At 28.4% G+C, this 13,761-nt stretch overlaps 3 protein-coding genes across 3 annotated transcripts; 1 reads left to right on the top strand and 2 right to left on the bottom strand.

Annotated features, from left to right (window-relative positions):
• The first annotated feature begins 1,921 nt into the window (after positions 1-1,921).
• Positions 1,922-3,918, top strand: LOC145745383 (actin-related protein 2/3 complex subunit 4). Its single transcript, XM_082563445.1, has 6 exons — positions 1,922-1,977; positions 2,173-2,280; positions 2,660-2,782; positions 3,052-3,147; positions 3,309-3,479; positions 3,611-3,918. The coding sequence occupies exons 1-6, from the start codon at positions 1,975-1,977 to the stop codon at positions 3,614-3,616; spliced, it is 507 nt and encodes a 168-aa protein (XP_082419571.1). The 5' UTR covers positions 1,922-1,974; the 3' UTR covers positions 3,617-3,918.
• A 16-nt stretch (positions 3,919-3,934) lies between these two features.
• On the bottom strand, positions 3,935-5,296 carry LOC145745912 (equilibrative nucleobase transporter 1-like). The gene has a single exon (XM_082564092.1). It carries the CDS (start codon positions 5,294-5,296, stop codon positions 3,935-3,937), a length of 1,362 nt encoding a protein of 453 aa, XP_082420218.1.
• A 2,422-nt stretch (positions 5,297-7,718) lies between these two features.
• LOC145746288 (thioredoxin reductase 1, cytoplasmic-like) lies at positions 7,719-13,562 on the bottom strand. The gene is made up of 16 exons (XM_082564539.1): positions 13,371-13,562; positions 13,171-13,231; positions 12,950-13,059; positions 12,549-12,683; positions 11,942-12,110; positions 11,474-11,616; positions 10,918-11,033; positions 10,507-10,646; positions 10,363-10,432; positions 10,141-10,249; positions 9,682-9,755; positions 9,223-9,379; positions 9,041-9,148; positions 8,844-8,952; positions 8,596-8,717; positions 7,719-8,525 (listed from the first exon to the last, which is right to left on the bottom strand). Exons 1-16 carry the CDS (start codon positions 13,467-13,469, stop codon positions 8,463-8,465), a joined length of 1,785 nt encoding a protein of 594 aa, XP_082420665.1. The 5' UTR covers positions 13,470-13,562; the 3' UTR covers positions 7,719-8,462.
• Positions 13,563-13,761: the final 199 nt, after the last annotated feature.

Consider the following 13,761-nt stretch of genomic DNA (forward strand, 5'->3'; position numbering starts at 1 on the left):
ATTGAAAAATAAAAATAACCTTTATTTTAAAAATTGGCTAAAACTAATTTAGCATCTTTTTAGCTTAAAAAATAAATAAAATAAATATATTTTTTTTAAATAAAACACTTTTTTGCAGTTTAAGGTTTGAGCATAAGCAATTTCAATCACCGAAGACTATTTAATTGTGTAAATTGCAAAGTCATTGCGACAACGAAATATGCGAGAGAAAGACACTACCAGACATTTTTGAATTTGCATAAAACAAATATTAAAAATAATTACATTTAAATTAATGCACTTCCTAAAACTAATTTGCAGTCGTTGCTGAAAATATAGATAACGTCTATTTTAACAAGCTTAACTGATCTCAGTAAAAACTGGTTAATAAAAATAATTTACGTAAAAGAATATTTGGTCCCAAAAAACACATTGCAAGTATATTAAATTGCAAATAAATGACAGCCCTAATTCCCTAATTTAAATTGTCATTTACATTTGTTGTCAGTAGCGTTTGGGCTATTGCATTAAATTTAATTAAAAAAAATAAATTTAATTAAAAAGTTAATTCGCTTTTGTGGCGAAAATTGGCATTTAAGTGCATTTGAACACAAATGATAAATTGCCTCACGACTGTATTTAATTTTAATGAGTTTCTTTTTCTATTTTTAAAATAAAAAAGTCCATTATCAGGCATAAAAGAGCTAGTAAATCCGTTTTAAATGCTAATTACAAATACAATAGTATAAGCTATAAGTCTCACACATTTCTTTTATCAATTAATTTAAATTTAGTTAAACTAATCGAACAAATAATCAAAGTTTAGTAATTTATTAAATTAAAATTAAGTTCAATAAAAATGAAATTTGCCTTGGCTGTAGTCTTGTTGATTTGTTTTATGTCATTAGGTGAAGGTAAGAAATTTTACAGATATATTTCTACAAAAATTAAAAAATTTATAACAGATAAAAATAATTTTATTCGGTAAATAGACTAAAAAATGTTTTTGATTAAAGTATGTAAAATAGAATGATGATTTTTTTACTAAAATTTTTTTTTTTAATTTAAGGTGTTATTAGCAATTCTGATTTGCGAAGACTAATAAACGTGTGAAGTGCAGAGTACTAGGTCATTGCACAAACAAATTATGTAGAAGATACACATTGCGTGAGTTAATTTATTTTTTCAAATTTAGTTTGGTAAAATGTAACTTATGTAACATATTAAACAGTTTTATTAATTGCTTGCAGCTTTTTGCCGACAATGTAAAATCAAGTATTGTACCAACATTACATTTCTGCGGTCGAGTCCACGATCTCCACCAGAAATATTTCTATTGGCATAAGACAAATGTTAAAAATAATTACATTTTTGTTGATCGTTTATTTCCTTAAAACTAATTTGCAGTCATTGCCAAGAATATATGTACTTTTGTTCAAACACGCCTAATTTCTTTCGGTAAAAACTGATCTACAAAAATGATTTACTTTAACTTAATATTTGTAATTTAAAAAAACACACCGTGAGTAAGTGTATATATTAATTGCAAATAAATTACATCCTAAATATATTGCTTTGAATATTTTTTATATAAATGTTAAGGATAGCATATTTGACGATACATATATTTTATTTTATCGATCCTTGAGTGGTTTTATAAACTTTAAACGACTGCAGAAGCTCTATTAATATTGCTGTTATAATATAAAAAAAATTATTATTTTAATGAAAAGAAAAATTAGTTCGCTAAATTAGTTTAGTAACAAACTAGGGGAAGCACTTTAGTCTCGGATCAGTGATTTCGGAAGTAAAATTATCTAGGCTTGGCGCTTGACAAAATTGTGTTTTTTTCCAATATTAAACATTTTATAAAATGTATTTTTGACTATTATAAAATATAAAAAGCGTGTTTAAAGAAAAAATATATTGTTTTTACAGATTGTAGGTTATTTTGGTAATAATAACATATTTTTAAACATACCTGGAATCAAAAATATGGTAAGTTTTATAAAATTCCTAATTCCAATAAATGAATGTTTTGTTAATTTTAAAATTTGTATATTTATTTACATTGAAACTAATTAAAATTAAATTTTTCCTATTAAAAAGTTAAGTTTAATCAAAATTTGTGCATGCATAACCAACTCTTTGTTAAAACTAAAAAATATCTCTTAAGATTTTGTTTATTTTTAGTCAACTACATTAAAACCGTATTTGGATGCTGTCCGAGCAACTTTAAATGCTGCAATGTGTCTTGAAAACTTTAACTCCCAAGTTGTTGAACGACATGTTAAACCAGAAGTATGTATATATAAATATATTTGAGTTAACTAAACAATTTTACTTGAATACTTCAATAGCCTGTACAATAAAAATAAACAACACTGGTACCATGGTAAGAACACCTGGCTTACTACATGAGGTCCTAGGTTTATTCCTCACTACTTTTATGCTTTAACACCCTTAAATTAGGTGCTATAAATGGTGTAACATCTTGCTGAACAAACATAAAATCAGCAGCTTATTTATGTGGCAATTGTAGGCTATTCTTTAATATCCCAAACTGCCAAAGGCAATTCAAGACCTGGTCAGGGTCACTGATGTTACTCTATGTTTAGATCATTAAGTCAACCTTTCCACATCAAGGATAAATAATCACATGAAAAAATTATATTTTAAGGTTGAAGTTAAAACTAGCAAAGAGTTGCTACTGACCCCTTTGGTTATTGCGAGAAATGAAAAGGAAAAAGTTTTAATCGAATCTTCTATTAACTCAATTCGAGTCAGCATTGCTGTTAAACAGGCAAAATTAAAAATATTTTTCAATTTATGCAAAGTTTTTTTTCATTGTTTTGTACTGCTATGCAGTTTTAGAAGTTTTTTTTGTGAAAATCAAATTTGAATAAATATGAATTGTAAATCTAGAAAGAATAAATATAATAATAAATATACTGACAATACCAATTTGTTTAAAAATCTCGAACTATAAATACTAAAGATAATCAATTGTAAATATTGCTTATTGTTCAGAAAAGGACTAATCTATTTTTAAAAAACAAATGTTGTTTACAGGCAGATGAAATTGAACAAATCCTATGCCAAAAGTTTATGCGATTTATGATGATGAGAGCGGAAAACTTTTTTGTTTTAAGAAGAAAGCCAGTTAAGGTAATGCCCCTGATATTTAATCATTTTCGCTTGGCTAACTTTTAAAAAATATTACAACTTAATGGCTTAAACTAAAAGTGTATATGTTTAAAAATTTTTTAAAGACCAGAAATATTATTCTGGTACAAATAATAATTTTTTTTGATTATTTTTTTTTACAGGAATATGACATTAGCTTTCTGATTACTAATATTCATACTGAGCAAATGTTAAAACATAAGCTTGTTGATTTTGTTATTCATTTTATGGAGGAAATCGACAAAGAAATTAGTGAAATGAAGTTGTCTGTCAATGCACGAGCTCGTATTGTCGCAGAAGAGTTCTTAAAAAGGGTAAATTTAAACCAAAAGTATTTTTTCCGAGTTTTTATTAAGTTATATTGGCCACTATAAAAAACCCTTCTTTACTAAAAGTTACAACATAAAAAAATTACAATTTGACTAAACTTATATTTTGTTTTCAGTTTTAAATTTGATTCATGCAATTTCCAATAATCCCGACCAAATGGAATAAAAGTGCTAGAAAGCCAGTTTTCGAAAAAATCAAAATTGTGTGCACTTATCTATTAAAAATTCTATTAAGTGCTTTGTATGTTGTATATATTTTTTAATCTACAATAAAGATTTCTTACATTATACTCAGTGTATAGTAATATAGCAGTTGCTTTAAATTTGCTTTGTTCTTTAACCATAATGTTTCTGTTTCCACTGATATGTATTTAGTTTAATTAATACTAAAATAAATCATAATTAATAAATAAATATATACCAATCCAGTATTAAGTGTGTTAATTTGAACATTTCGGCAGATTTAACTTTTTTAGATTTTCTTGACCAAGTTTAAACCAAGCAATTGGGTGAAATAAAGTTAAAACGCAAAACCCTAATAACACATAGTTAACTATAGAAAAGGTAGGGTCGTAAATTAAAGAAAGTTGATAAAATGCAACTTCTAACAACAAAAATAGCGTGCCGACAATGCCGGCCCAACCAAATAATTTTCCGAAATCGTCCATAGGAAAGGCCGAAGCATAAAAATTGGTAGCACCTCCAAAAACGGAAACTTGTCCTAAAGCAGAACACCATAAAGCAGTAATAGGCCACCGTACAACTACTGCTATTGAAAAGAGTATTACAAGCCCACTGCTTATTAACATGTTTGCTAAAAGACCGTAAAATAAAGAATTTTCTCCTTTTAAGTAGTTAGTAAGACAGTCCACTACCAAGCCACTTGGGATTGCAAACACAAAACTAAATAGAAGCAAGATGCCATACATATTAACTAGGTAACTTATTCTTTCTTGTGAATCTAAAAAAGTAGTTAACCAGCTAACTAAACTTGCTTCAAAAAACGCAAATCTTAGTGATAAAACACCAACTTGGATCATTATTGACCAAACAAGTGGATTTTTAAGGTTTGCGGAAGACACATCGTTTTTTGTTTGTGACGTAACAAGTGGCGTTGTTAATTCATTAATACTACCACCTTGTGACCATTCAAATATTCCATATTTTAGGTCAGGATCTTTAATTGGGTAAGGGAAGCTTTTTCTGGGCATTAAAGTGTAAGTTCGAATCCAGGGTAGTGTAGTTACGGCTAACAAAAACGCGAAAAAAACTCTTGATTGAATTCCACTGTCATATGCGAGTTTTAAAAACAGAAAAATGCACGCTGAAGCCATATACAAGCTGTCAAAAAGAATTATAAGTATCGACCGTACTTTCGGAAAAAAATTCGAAGTTTGTGGGTTGCTAACCAAAAATCCCATTCCACCGTTTCCAATTAAGATGGTTCCAGGAAATATTAACCAAGGAATACTTGGGCTAGAAACTAGCATGCACACTACACCTGCCGTTAGGCTAGCAGTTGCTACACTTCGCATTTTCCAAGTTCCGTATTTATCCATTGCCCAGCCTATTGGTGGCAAGCACAGAAAAGAAGAAACTATTGCTAGATAAAACGCCAAATTTAACATTGAGGCTTGCTTTGTGCAGGAGTTTAAAAGTAAAGTTTGATTTGTGCATAAATGTTGAAAATATCTTTCTTTAAGTAAAACGTATTCAAAGGAAGGCCATCCGTATATAAAGCCGGACAGAAACAAGTTTTCCAATATTCCAGTAACAAGAGTTAAAAGTACCTGTATTCGCATTCTAAAATATAAAGTTTTAGATTAATTTAATTAAATAGTAGTTCTGTAAAAACATTAAAAATAGTAAAATCGTACCTGCTAGATGAAAATTAACCTGCTGAATCAAACTATACCTTCACCAAAACAGTTGTTCAATAAGTTAAACTAGTTTAATAACAATTTTTATGCCTTATACACTTTTATCCTGCTTATTTATATACAATGGAAGTTGTACAAATTCCAGCAAACAAACCGGAAATTTGATGTTAATTACAATATGTTTTCCGATTTTGCCCTTTGCTAATCTGAACAGGATTTAATCTCTGTTTTTAATGTAAAAATTACACTTGTGTTTGTATATATGAACAGCCTTTTGCAATTGCCTTAAGAATGCTTGTTTTTTTGTCATGATATATCTGTTTTTACTAACATGAATTTAGTTTAATTTATACTAAAATAAATAATAGTTAATAAAATATACGAATCCAGTCTTGTGTACGTTAAGTTAAACAATTTGGTGAACTAAGTTTTCTTTACCAAGTTTTAACCAAGCAATTTGATGAATTAAAATTTAAACACAAAACCCTCATAACACAAAATTAACTATAGAAAAAGTAGGGTCATAAATTAAACAAAGTTGATATAAAACAATCTTAAATAACAAAAATAGCATGCTTATGATGCTTGTCCAACCAAAAAGTTTTTCGAAATCGTTCATAGAAAACGCCGAGGCAATAAAATTAGTAGCACCACCAAAAACAAATGCTTGTTCTAAAGTAGAGCACCAGAAAGCAGTTATAGGCTATCTAACAACCACTGCTATTAAAAACAATATCACAAGCCCACTGCTTATTAGCATGTTCGCTAAAAGACCGTAAAATGAAGAATTTTCTCCTTTTAAGTAATTAAAAAGACAATTTACCATAAGCCACTTGAATTGGAAAATACAAAACTAAATAGTTGCAAAGTACCATACATATTAAACAGGTTACTTATTCTTTTATATCGTTATTGACTACAAGAGTGGTTTTTAAAGTTTGCAAAAAACACATTGTTTTTTATTTGTGACATAACAAGTGGCGTAATGATTTATCAGTACTACAAGCTTGTGAGCATTCGAATATTCCATATTTTAGGTCAGGATCATGTAAGTTCGAATCCAGGGTAGCGTAGCTGCGGCTAACAAAAAGGCAAAAACTACTCTCACGTGAACTCCAGCATCATACGCAAATTTAAGAAAAAGAAAAATGCACGCTGAAGCAGTATACAAGCGGTCGAAAAGAATTACAAGGATTGATCGTACTTTCGGAAAAAAATTCAAGGTTTTTGGGTTGCTGACCATAAATCCCATTCCACCGTTTCCAATTAAGATAGTTCCAGGAAATATTAACCAGGGAATACTTGGGCTAAAAACTAGTATGCACACTACACCTAACGTCAGGCTAGCAGTTGCAACACTTCACATTTTCCAAGTTCCGTATTTATCCATTGCCCAACCCATTGGAAGCGAACACAGAAAGAAAGAAACTTTTGCTAGATAAAACACCAAGTTTAACATTAAGGCTTGACTTGTACAGGCGTTCAAAAGTGAAGTTTGATTTGATCACAAATGTTGAAAATATCTTTCTTTAAGTAAAACGTATTCAAAGAAAGGCTATCCAAACAAAAGACAAAAAAGAAATAAATTTTCCAAAAGTCCAGTAACTACAGTTAAGTACTTAAGTTCGTATTCTAAAATAATAAGTTTTGGATTATTTTAATTAAATAATAGTTATGTAAAAATATTGAAAAATAGTATATAAAAATCCTACCTGCTAAATAAAATCCACCTGCTAAACCAGACTTTACCATAAACAGTTGTTCAATAAGTTCTTTAAACCTTTAATAGTATGTCCAAGCCAGTTTATCTTGTGTAGATATTAAATCAGTTTGATAACGCTTTTTTATAATCCATATACTTGTATTCTGCTCAATGTACTTCTTATACTTCTATTCTGCCCAATCATACACAATGGAAGTTAAACAAATTTTAGCAATCAAACAGGATGTTTAATGTTAATTAAACTTTGTTGGCCCAAATATTGTACTTTGTGATCTTGAACAGGATTTCTTTATTTTTTAAGCTAAAATTACAAGAAATAATTTTCTATAAACTGTTTATTAAGATACTAAACTATGTTTATAATTATTAAATTAAAAGGCTAGTAAAATAAATTCATGCTGAAGCAATATACAAGTAGTAAACAATCTTATTACATTTTAAATAAATCTAGCTACATTGTCAAACCTATATTTTTATCTGCCTTAACTTTTTAATAATCAGTTTATGGTAATAACTGGGCTAGCATTATTCATTCTTTGCATACATCATTTAAACAACAATTGTTATTGTACTATATTATCAGCTACCCAAAATTAATTCTTGTTTTTGGGTAATGTTCAATGTAACATTCTATTTAAAAAAAATAATTCGAACATTTATTTATTGAGCATAATGTGGGAAAAATTTTAATTCATTGGAACTTTATAATCACTTCATGATAGGGCTTAATAATCGAATAAATATAAATTACCACCAACCAATAAAATTTTAAAATGCACAACATTTTACAAAAATGAGCTATTAAAAAATGGAGAAAAAATTATCTAATACCTTCAAAATGAATTAACAAAAACAAACAAAAAAGAAGTTATTTTTACAGCTCCTCATACAAATAGGAAACTGACGTCACCAAATGTGACGTCATCAACGCATTACAATGAATTCTTCAAACCATTTCAACCAATAATGTATGGTTTTTGAAACAATCATCATAGTATGACATCACAAACCAAACACAACAATGCATCAACGTGCAAAATTTTGTTCGTCGTGACGTCATAATTCATTATAATGACGCCATATAGACACCAGAATGACCACGTGACATCATCAAAAAATGTGACATCACAATCAAGATAAAACTAAAAAATGAATTGAACTATTGGAATATACAGTGGATTATTGTTTAGTAAGAATCTGTTTTATAATAAAAAATATTTTTTGTTAATTAGTAAAAAAAAAATTAGTAATAAGAATAATTTAAATATTTTAAATTCACTTAAATTAGGGCTTATAGTTTCGAAATTAGTCTAGAAAGAAAATTATTTTGATGATGTCACATGGCCAATCGGTGGATATTTAACCTCAGCAACCTGATTGGCCGATTTCACCTCCCGATCGTTTAGTTACATTTAAGGTGGTAAACATCTAAAAATATTGTGGTAAAAAAATTAAAAAAGGTCTAAAATAGATGGTAAATTTTTGGTATATTTTTTACCTCAGCAGTGGTTGGGTGAATTCCAATAGTTGCATCAAGTTGGGTTTTGGTAAGTCCACACTTCATAGCACAAGCAAAACCCTGCATTACTTCACCTGCATTTGGTCCCAGGTAGTGCATTCCTATATTTTGTAGTTGCAATTATATGGAAAAAAAGGGCAAAATTTTTTATAAATTTTAAAATCATTTCCTGAAAATCATTTTAATTAGAATTTTTGAATTTATAAAAATTAAAAAGCTACACATACCTAAAACTTTTTCATTGTCAAGCTTATTAGTGATAACCTTTACATAACAAGTATTTTGATCCTTCTGTGGGACAGTCCACTCTAATGGCCACACATTGCTATGATATACCTACAATAAATAAACAAAAAGATTTTAAGTTATTTTTTTATTCAAAAAATTTAAATAATTCATTCAAAAAAAAATTGTTTTTTTTTACTTCGATATTTTCTTCACCAAATTTTTGAATTGCCTTTTCTTCATTCATTCCACAACAGCTGTATTCCAGTGGTGTAAAAACTGTGGTTGGTACATTCTCATAATCACACTATTTAAATAAAAAAGATAATTTATTTATGCTTAAAACATTAGCAGTCTATAAAACTTTAAATAATAATTTACCTTAAGGTTGGAACCACCAAAAAGTCGTTGTGCAAGTAATTTTCCAGCTTGTATGGCAACTGGAGTTAATTCTGGTTTGTTCAAGGCATTATCTCCTATACAGTAAATATGAGGTACGTTGGTTTGATCGAATTCATTCGTCGGCACTTTGCTATTGCTGTTAATGTATATATTAAATTAATATAAATATTTACTAATTCAGGTACTTCATAATTTTTATTTTTAAATAGTTTTAAAATTATTTTTTTATGTAGGATTACATCTGTACATCTAGTTTTTGAATTTTATTATTTTTTTTTTTAATTCTTGTAAATTACATTTTTTTTCAAATTTGAATATTTAAAATTTTAATAAAACCAAACCACAACAGCAAACAAAACCAGTTAAAAATTAATTACGTTTATCTCTCACTTTTAAAAGTAAATATTAGTATTGTGTTCAACAAAGATTTGAACTTACTTGCTTATTATAACACTGGCCTTATCTACACCAAGCTGTTTGGTAACTGACTCTCTACCAATAGCAAAAATAACCTGAAAATTTGATTTATAAAATTAAGATGATTTTTAACAAAAACTAAATGTTCAATGTAGCTTAAGTATATATAAAAGTTGTTATTGTTTTATCTGTATTGTTAATGTGGGAAGGTTGACCTTACAACCTTAGCATAGAGTAACATCTAATACCCCAACCCAGTCTTGAGTTGAATCTGGCATTTTGAGATATAGATTAAAATTGGCCGATAACTGAGCTGCTAATTTAAGGATTGGCTCAGAAGAAGTTCATATCGGTTATTGGGCCTTACTCAAGGGCACTACAGCATGAGAGCACCTAATGTTCTGACCACTACACCATGCTGCCGGATTGTAGTCCCTTAAAAAACAATTAATATTATTGTTTATTTTCAAAATAATTTACTGTGTTGTATTCTTCATCTTTTTCCTCTCCTGTTTCTGTGTGTTTCCCTCTAACCTTTAACAATCCTGGTTCACCATCTTTTATTCTTTCAATGCTTAGAGGAATAAACCTATTTGGAAACATTGGGTTAAAGGATGGCATTTTATTAATAACTTCAGATCAGAAATATCAAAAAAGGAATTTTAAAAATTAAAAACCGTTTGGGAACAAATTTTTATTTACTTTCTTTGAATCCTAACTCCGTCAAATTCCATAAAATTTCCAACTTTATCAGCTAGGTCTTGGTCAAAACCTGATTTAAAATCATAAAACATTTTATTCAGTACCCAAAGTAATTTTAACAGCAAATTAATTACAAACTTTTACCTCTTAAGAATATGGACCTAACCATCACAGTAACATCCAACCCAACTCCATGTAAAAATCCAGCACACTCAAGTGCAACGTAGGAAGCCCCTATAACTAAGGTTTTTCCTGGACAATATGGCAGTGAAAATAGATCATCGCTTCGCAAAAAAAAATAAAAAAATTAGTAAAAAAAATATTTTAAGCAAAATGTCAATAAACTTTTGTTCAGTAAAACAATAAAAAATAAAAAGTTATAAAAAACTATATAAAAGAAGTTACAATAGTTTAAAAAAAAAAAACATAATAGCTCTTTAGTAGTGAAGTTTATTTACTTAGCTTACACATAATTGCCTAAAATAAACAAAACTATTTTCAGTTAATCTATTACCAGTATAAGTTTTTAGCTAAATCATGTTGGTTTATATCTACCTCGTGATTCCTAGTTCCCTTGCTCCAGGTATTTCAGGATATTTTGGCCTTTCACCGACTGCGATAATAAAGTTTTCAGCTGTCATTTTTGTTTCTTTGCCTCTTCGATTTGTGGCCTAACATAAAATAAAATTATTCATATAACAATAATGTTTTAGTATTTGAAAATATTTAGTAACTTACATAAAATAGTTTATTACAAATATATATTTTTTTCTTTATATTCATTTATCCTTGATGTGGGAAGGCCTACTTCAAGGTCTAGCATAGAGCAACATTTTTTCCCCTAAACCAGTCTTTAGTTGACTTTGACAGTTTGGAATTATATAAATTTGAATTGCCTGATAAATAATTTACTGATTGGTTTTAGGGTCAAGCTTTAAACAGTTCATAACCTCACCCACAGACACTCAAATATAAAAGCATTGTGAATCCAACTCGAGCTTTTCTGTATAAAAGCCAAATGCTTTAATTTGAACACTACACCATGCTGCCAGTTAGTCTATCAAGATATCTAATATTTTAAAACTAATAAACCTTGAAAATAAAATATTACTGTGATGGTATGTTGGTCATCAAATGTAGCAAAAGCATTAACATACTGGACATTTTTCTCCCTTAACTGCACCCTGTAGCCCCAGTTTAAGGATCCAATGTAATTTTGAACACTCTCTACCATTGTTGACCAACTTAAGGCAACTAAAAGTTAAAAAGTTGAATACAATTTATAGTTTAGAAAATTTGATTCGAAAAATGTATTTTTTGTTGAAAAATGTAGGAACTTAAATTTTTCAGTTTACTAAGCTAATAGATTTACGACAAAGTTATATGCAAATTTTTTTTTATTTAAAACTTTTTTAACTTAGAATAACAATAAGACATAGGTAAGACAATGCTGAATACACAGGAAACTTAAAACCAAGGTACAACAATGACTTGTGTTAAATTATTTAAAAGCTCAAGGAAATGCCTATACCTACTTCTAAAATCAATTGAAATTATATATAAAAAAACATAAACTTACCATTATCTGTGATACCCCAGCCAAAACTTTTTGCTTCTTTGATACTCTTACCCAGCAGTGCAGTTTGGTGCATCAACTTTTTAGGAATACAACCCACATTTACACAAGTTCCCCCTAAACCCCAAGATGTGTCTTTTGGGGTTGGCTTAACAAAGTCAAGGACTGCTACCTATGTTAGAAGATATATTTTCAGTAAATTTTTCGATTATTTTAATAAAGAAATTTATGTTATTTCTATAGCCTATACTGTAGGTTTAATTCCTCTTTTTAGTTTAAATGTTTTTGTCCTTTAGCAATTAAATTTAAAATAAATATAAAAACAATATAAACAAACGGAAACAAAATGTTGGCTTATTGTTATAGGAAAAGGAAATGACTTTGCAACATTTAGTGATCATAATTATTACGAAATACTAATAATAATTAATCATTTATTTAAACAACTTGACAACATTATAAATATGGTAAAATCATTTTTTGTCATTTATGTATTTTACACCAACTTGATAAATAAATTCGCATTAACATTAAAAACAATATAATATCGAATTATTAAAAATGCAAAATTTATTCAAAAATAAACATTTTCAAAAAAAAATATTTTTACCTTTTTTCCGAACTCTGCTGCTCTTTTAGATGCAGCCAATCCCCCTGACCCACCTCCTATTACTATGAGGTCATAATCGAATTTTTGGGTTGGTGGATTTTCTATCATTGGCAACAACCTGCCCTCTTGGTGGGCCTGTTGAAATAGTATGAGTATCAATTTATTTTTATAAATTTTTGACTTGACATAAAAATATAAACAGAATCTATTAAAAACCAAACTATTGTTTTTATTACAAATAGCTGTAAAAAATCTTTAACTTAAAAATCTAAAAAAATTTCGATAAATATTCTTAATTATACAAAACTTTAAAAACTAAGCTGCAAAATAAAAAAATTTGTAAGCAATTGTTAAAAAATGTAACAAAAATGCAATTAGACTAAAAATAAAATTCTACTAACTTTTAGAGTATCGTCGCTTCCACCCAAATGTTGGCCATGAATAAAAACATTGGGGACAGTATTTTGTCCAGAAATGTTAAATAATGCTTTTTGAATTTGAGGTCCATTGTCTGAAATTGTAAAACGCTGCTCTTAACGTTACTTAAGCCACCATGTGTTTCAATTAACAACCTCTTAAAAACATCAAAAAATTTAAAAAAAATGGTATAAAAAAGTTTTACCTATTGTATTAATTTCCAATACAGTATGCTGAACATTGAGTGAGGTAAACAATGCTTTTAACTACAAAGATAAAAGTGTTTGCACTTATTTATTTTTAGCATCAAAAATAGTTACCAACAAGTTAGTTACCCAGAAAACAATAAGTATAAATTCTACTAGCATGCTTTAAAATCGGTAAATAACGTTATTCATATCTTACCTTTGTACAAAATGGACAAGTAGTTTTGCTAAATACCATCACAGCATTGTTCTTAATATAATCGTTCACCAAGTCCTTAGGGTCTCCTATTGGAGCCATTTTTAAACAAAAATTAACTAATATACAACCTATTTAAGCGAGTAAATTTTACTACAATGATATATATTTATGCTAAAAACGTGGAGTTCGTCATTTTACCTTTAATCCTGGAAAAATAAAGCTGACTCATCAATGCTGACTCATCACGCAACAGTATTATTCTGACGTCACTCTCGCATTTATTTTTCAAAATTTATATTTGCTTTGAAATAATGCTTGGTATTAAGTTCGTGTAGATATCTTTTTTTCAATTAATACTGCTTAACATAAATAGCAATTAGTTAATGCTACA

The sequence above is a fragment of the Corella eumyota genome, chromosome 3, assembly GCF_963082875.1.
Source record: "Corella eumyota chromosome 3, kaCorEumy4.1, whole genome shotgun sequence".
NCBI classification, from domain to species: domain Eukaryota; kingdom Metazoa; phylum Chordata; class Ascidiacea; order Phlebobranchia; family Corellidae; genus Corella; species Corella eumyota.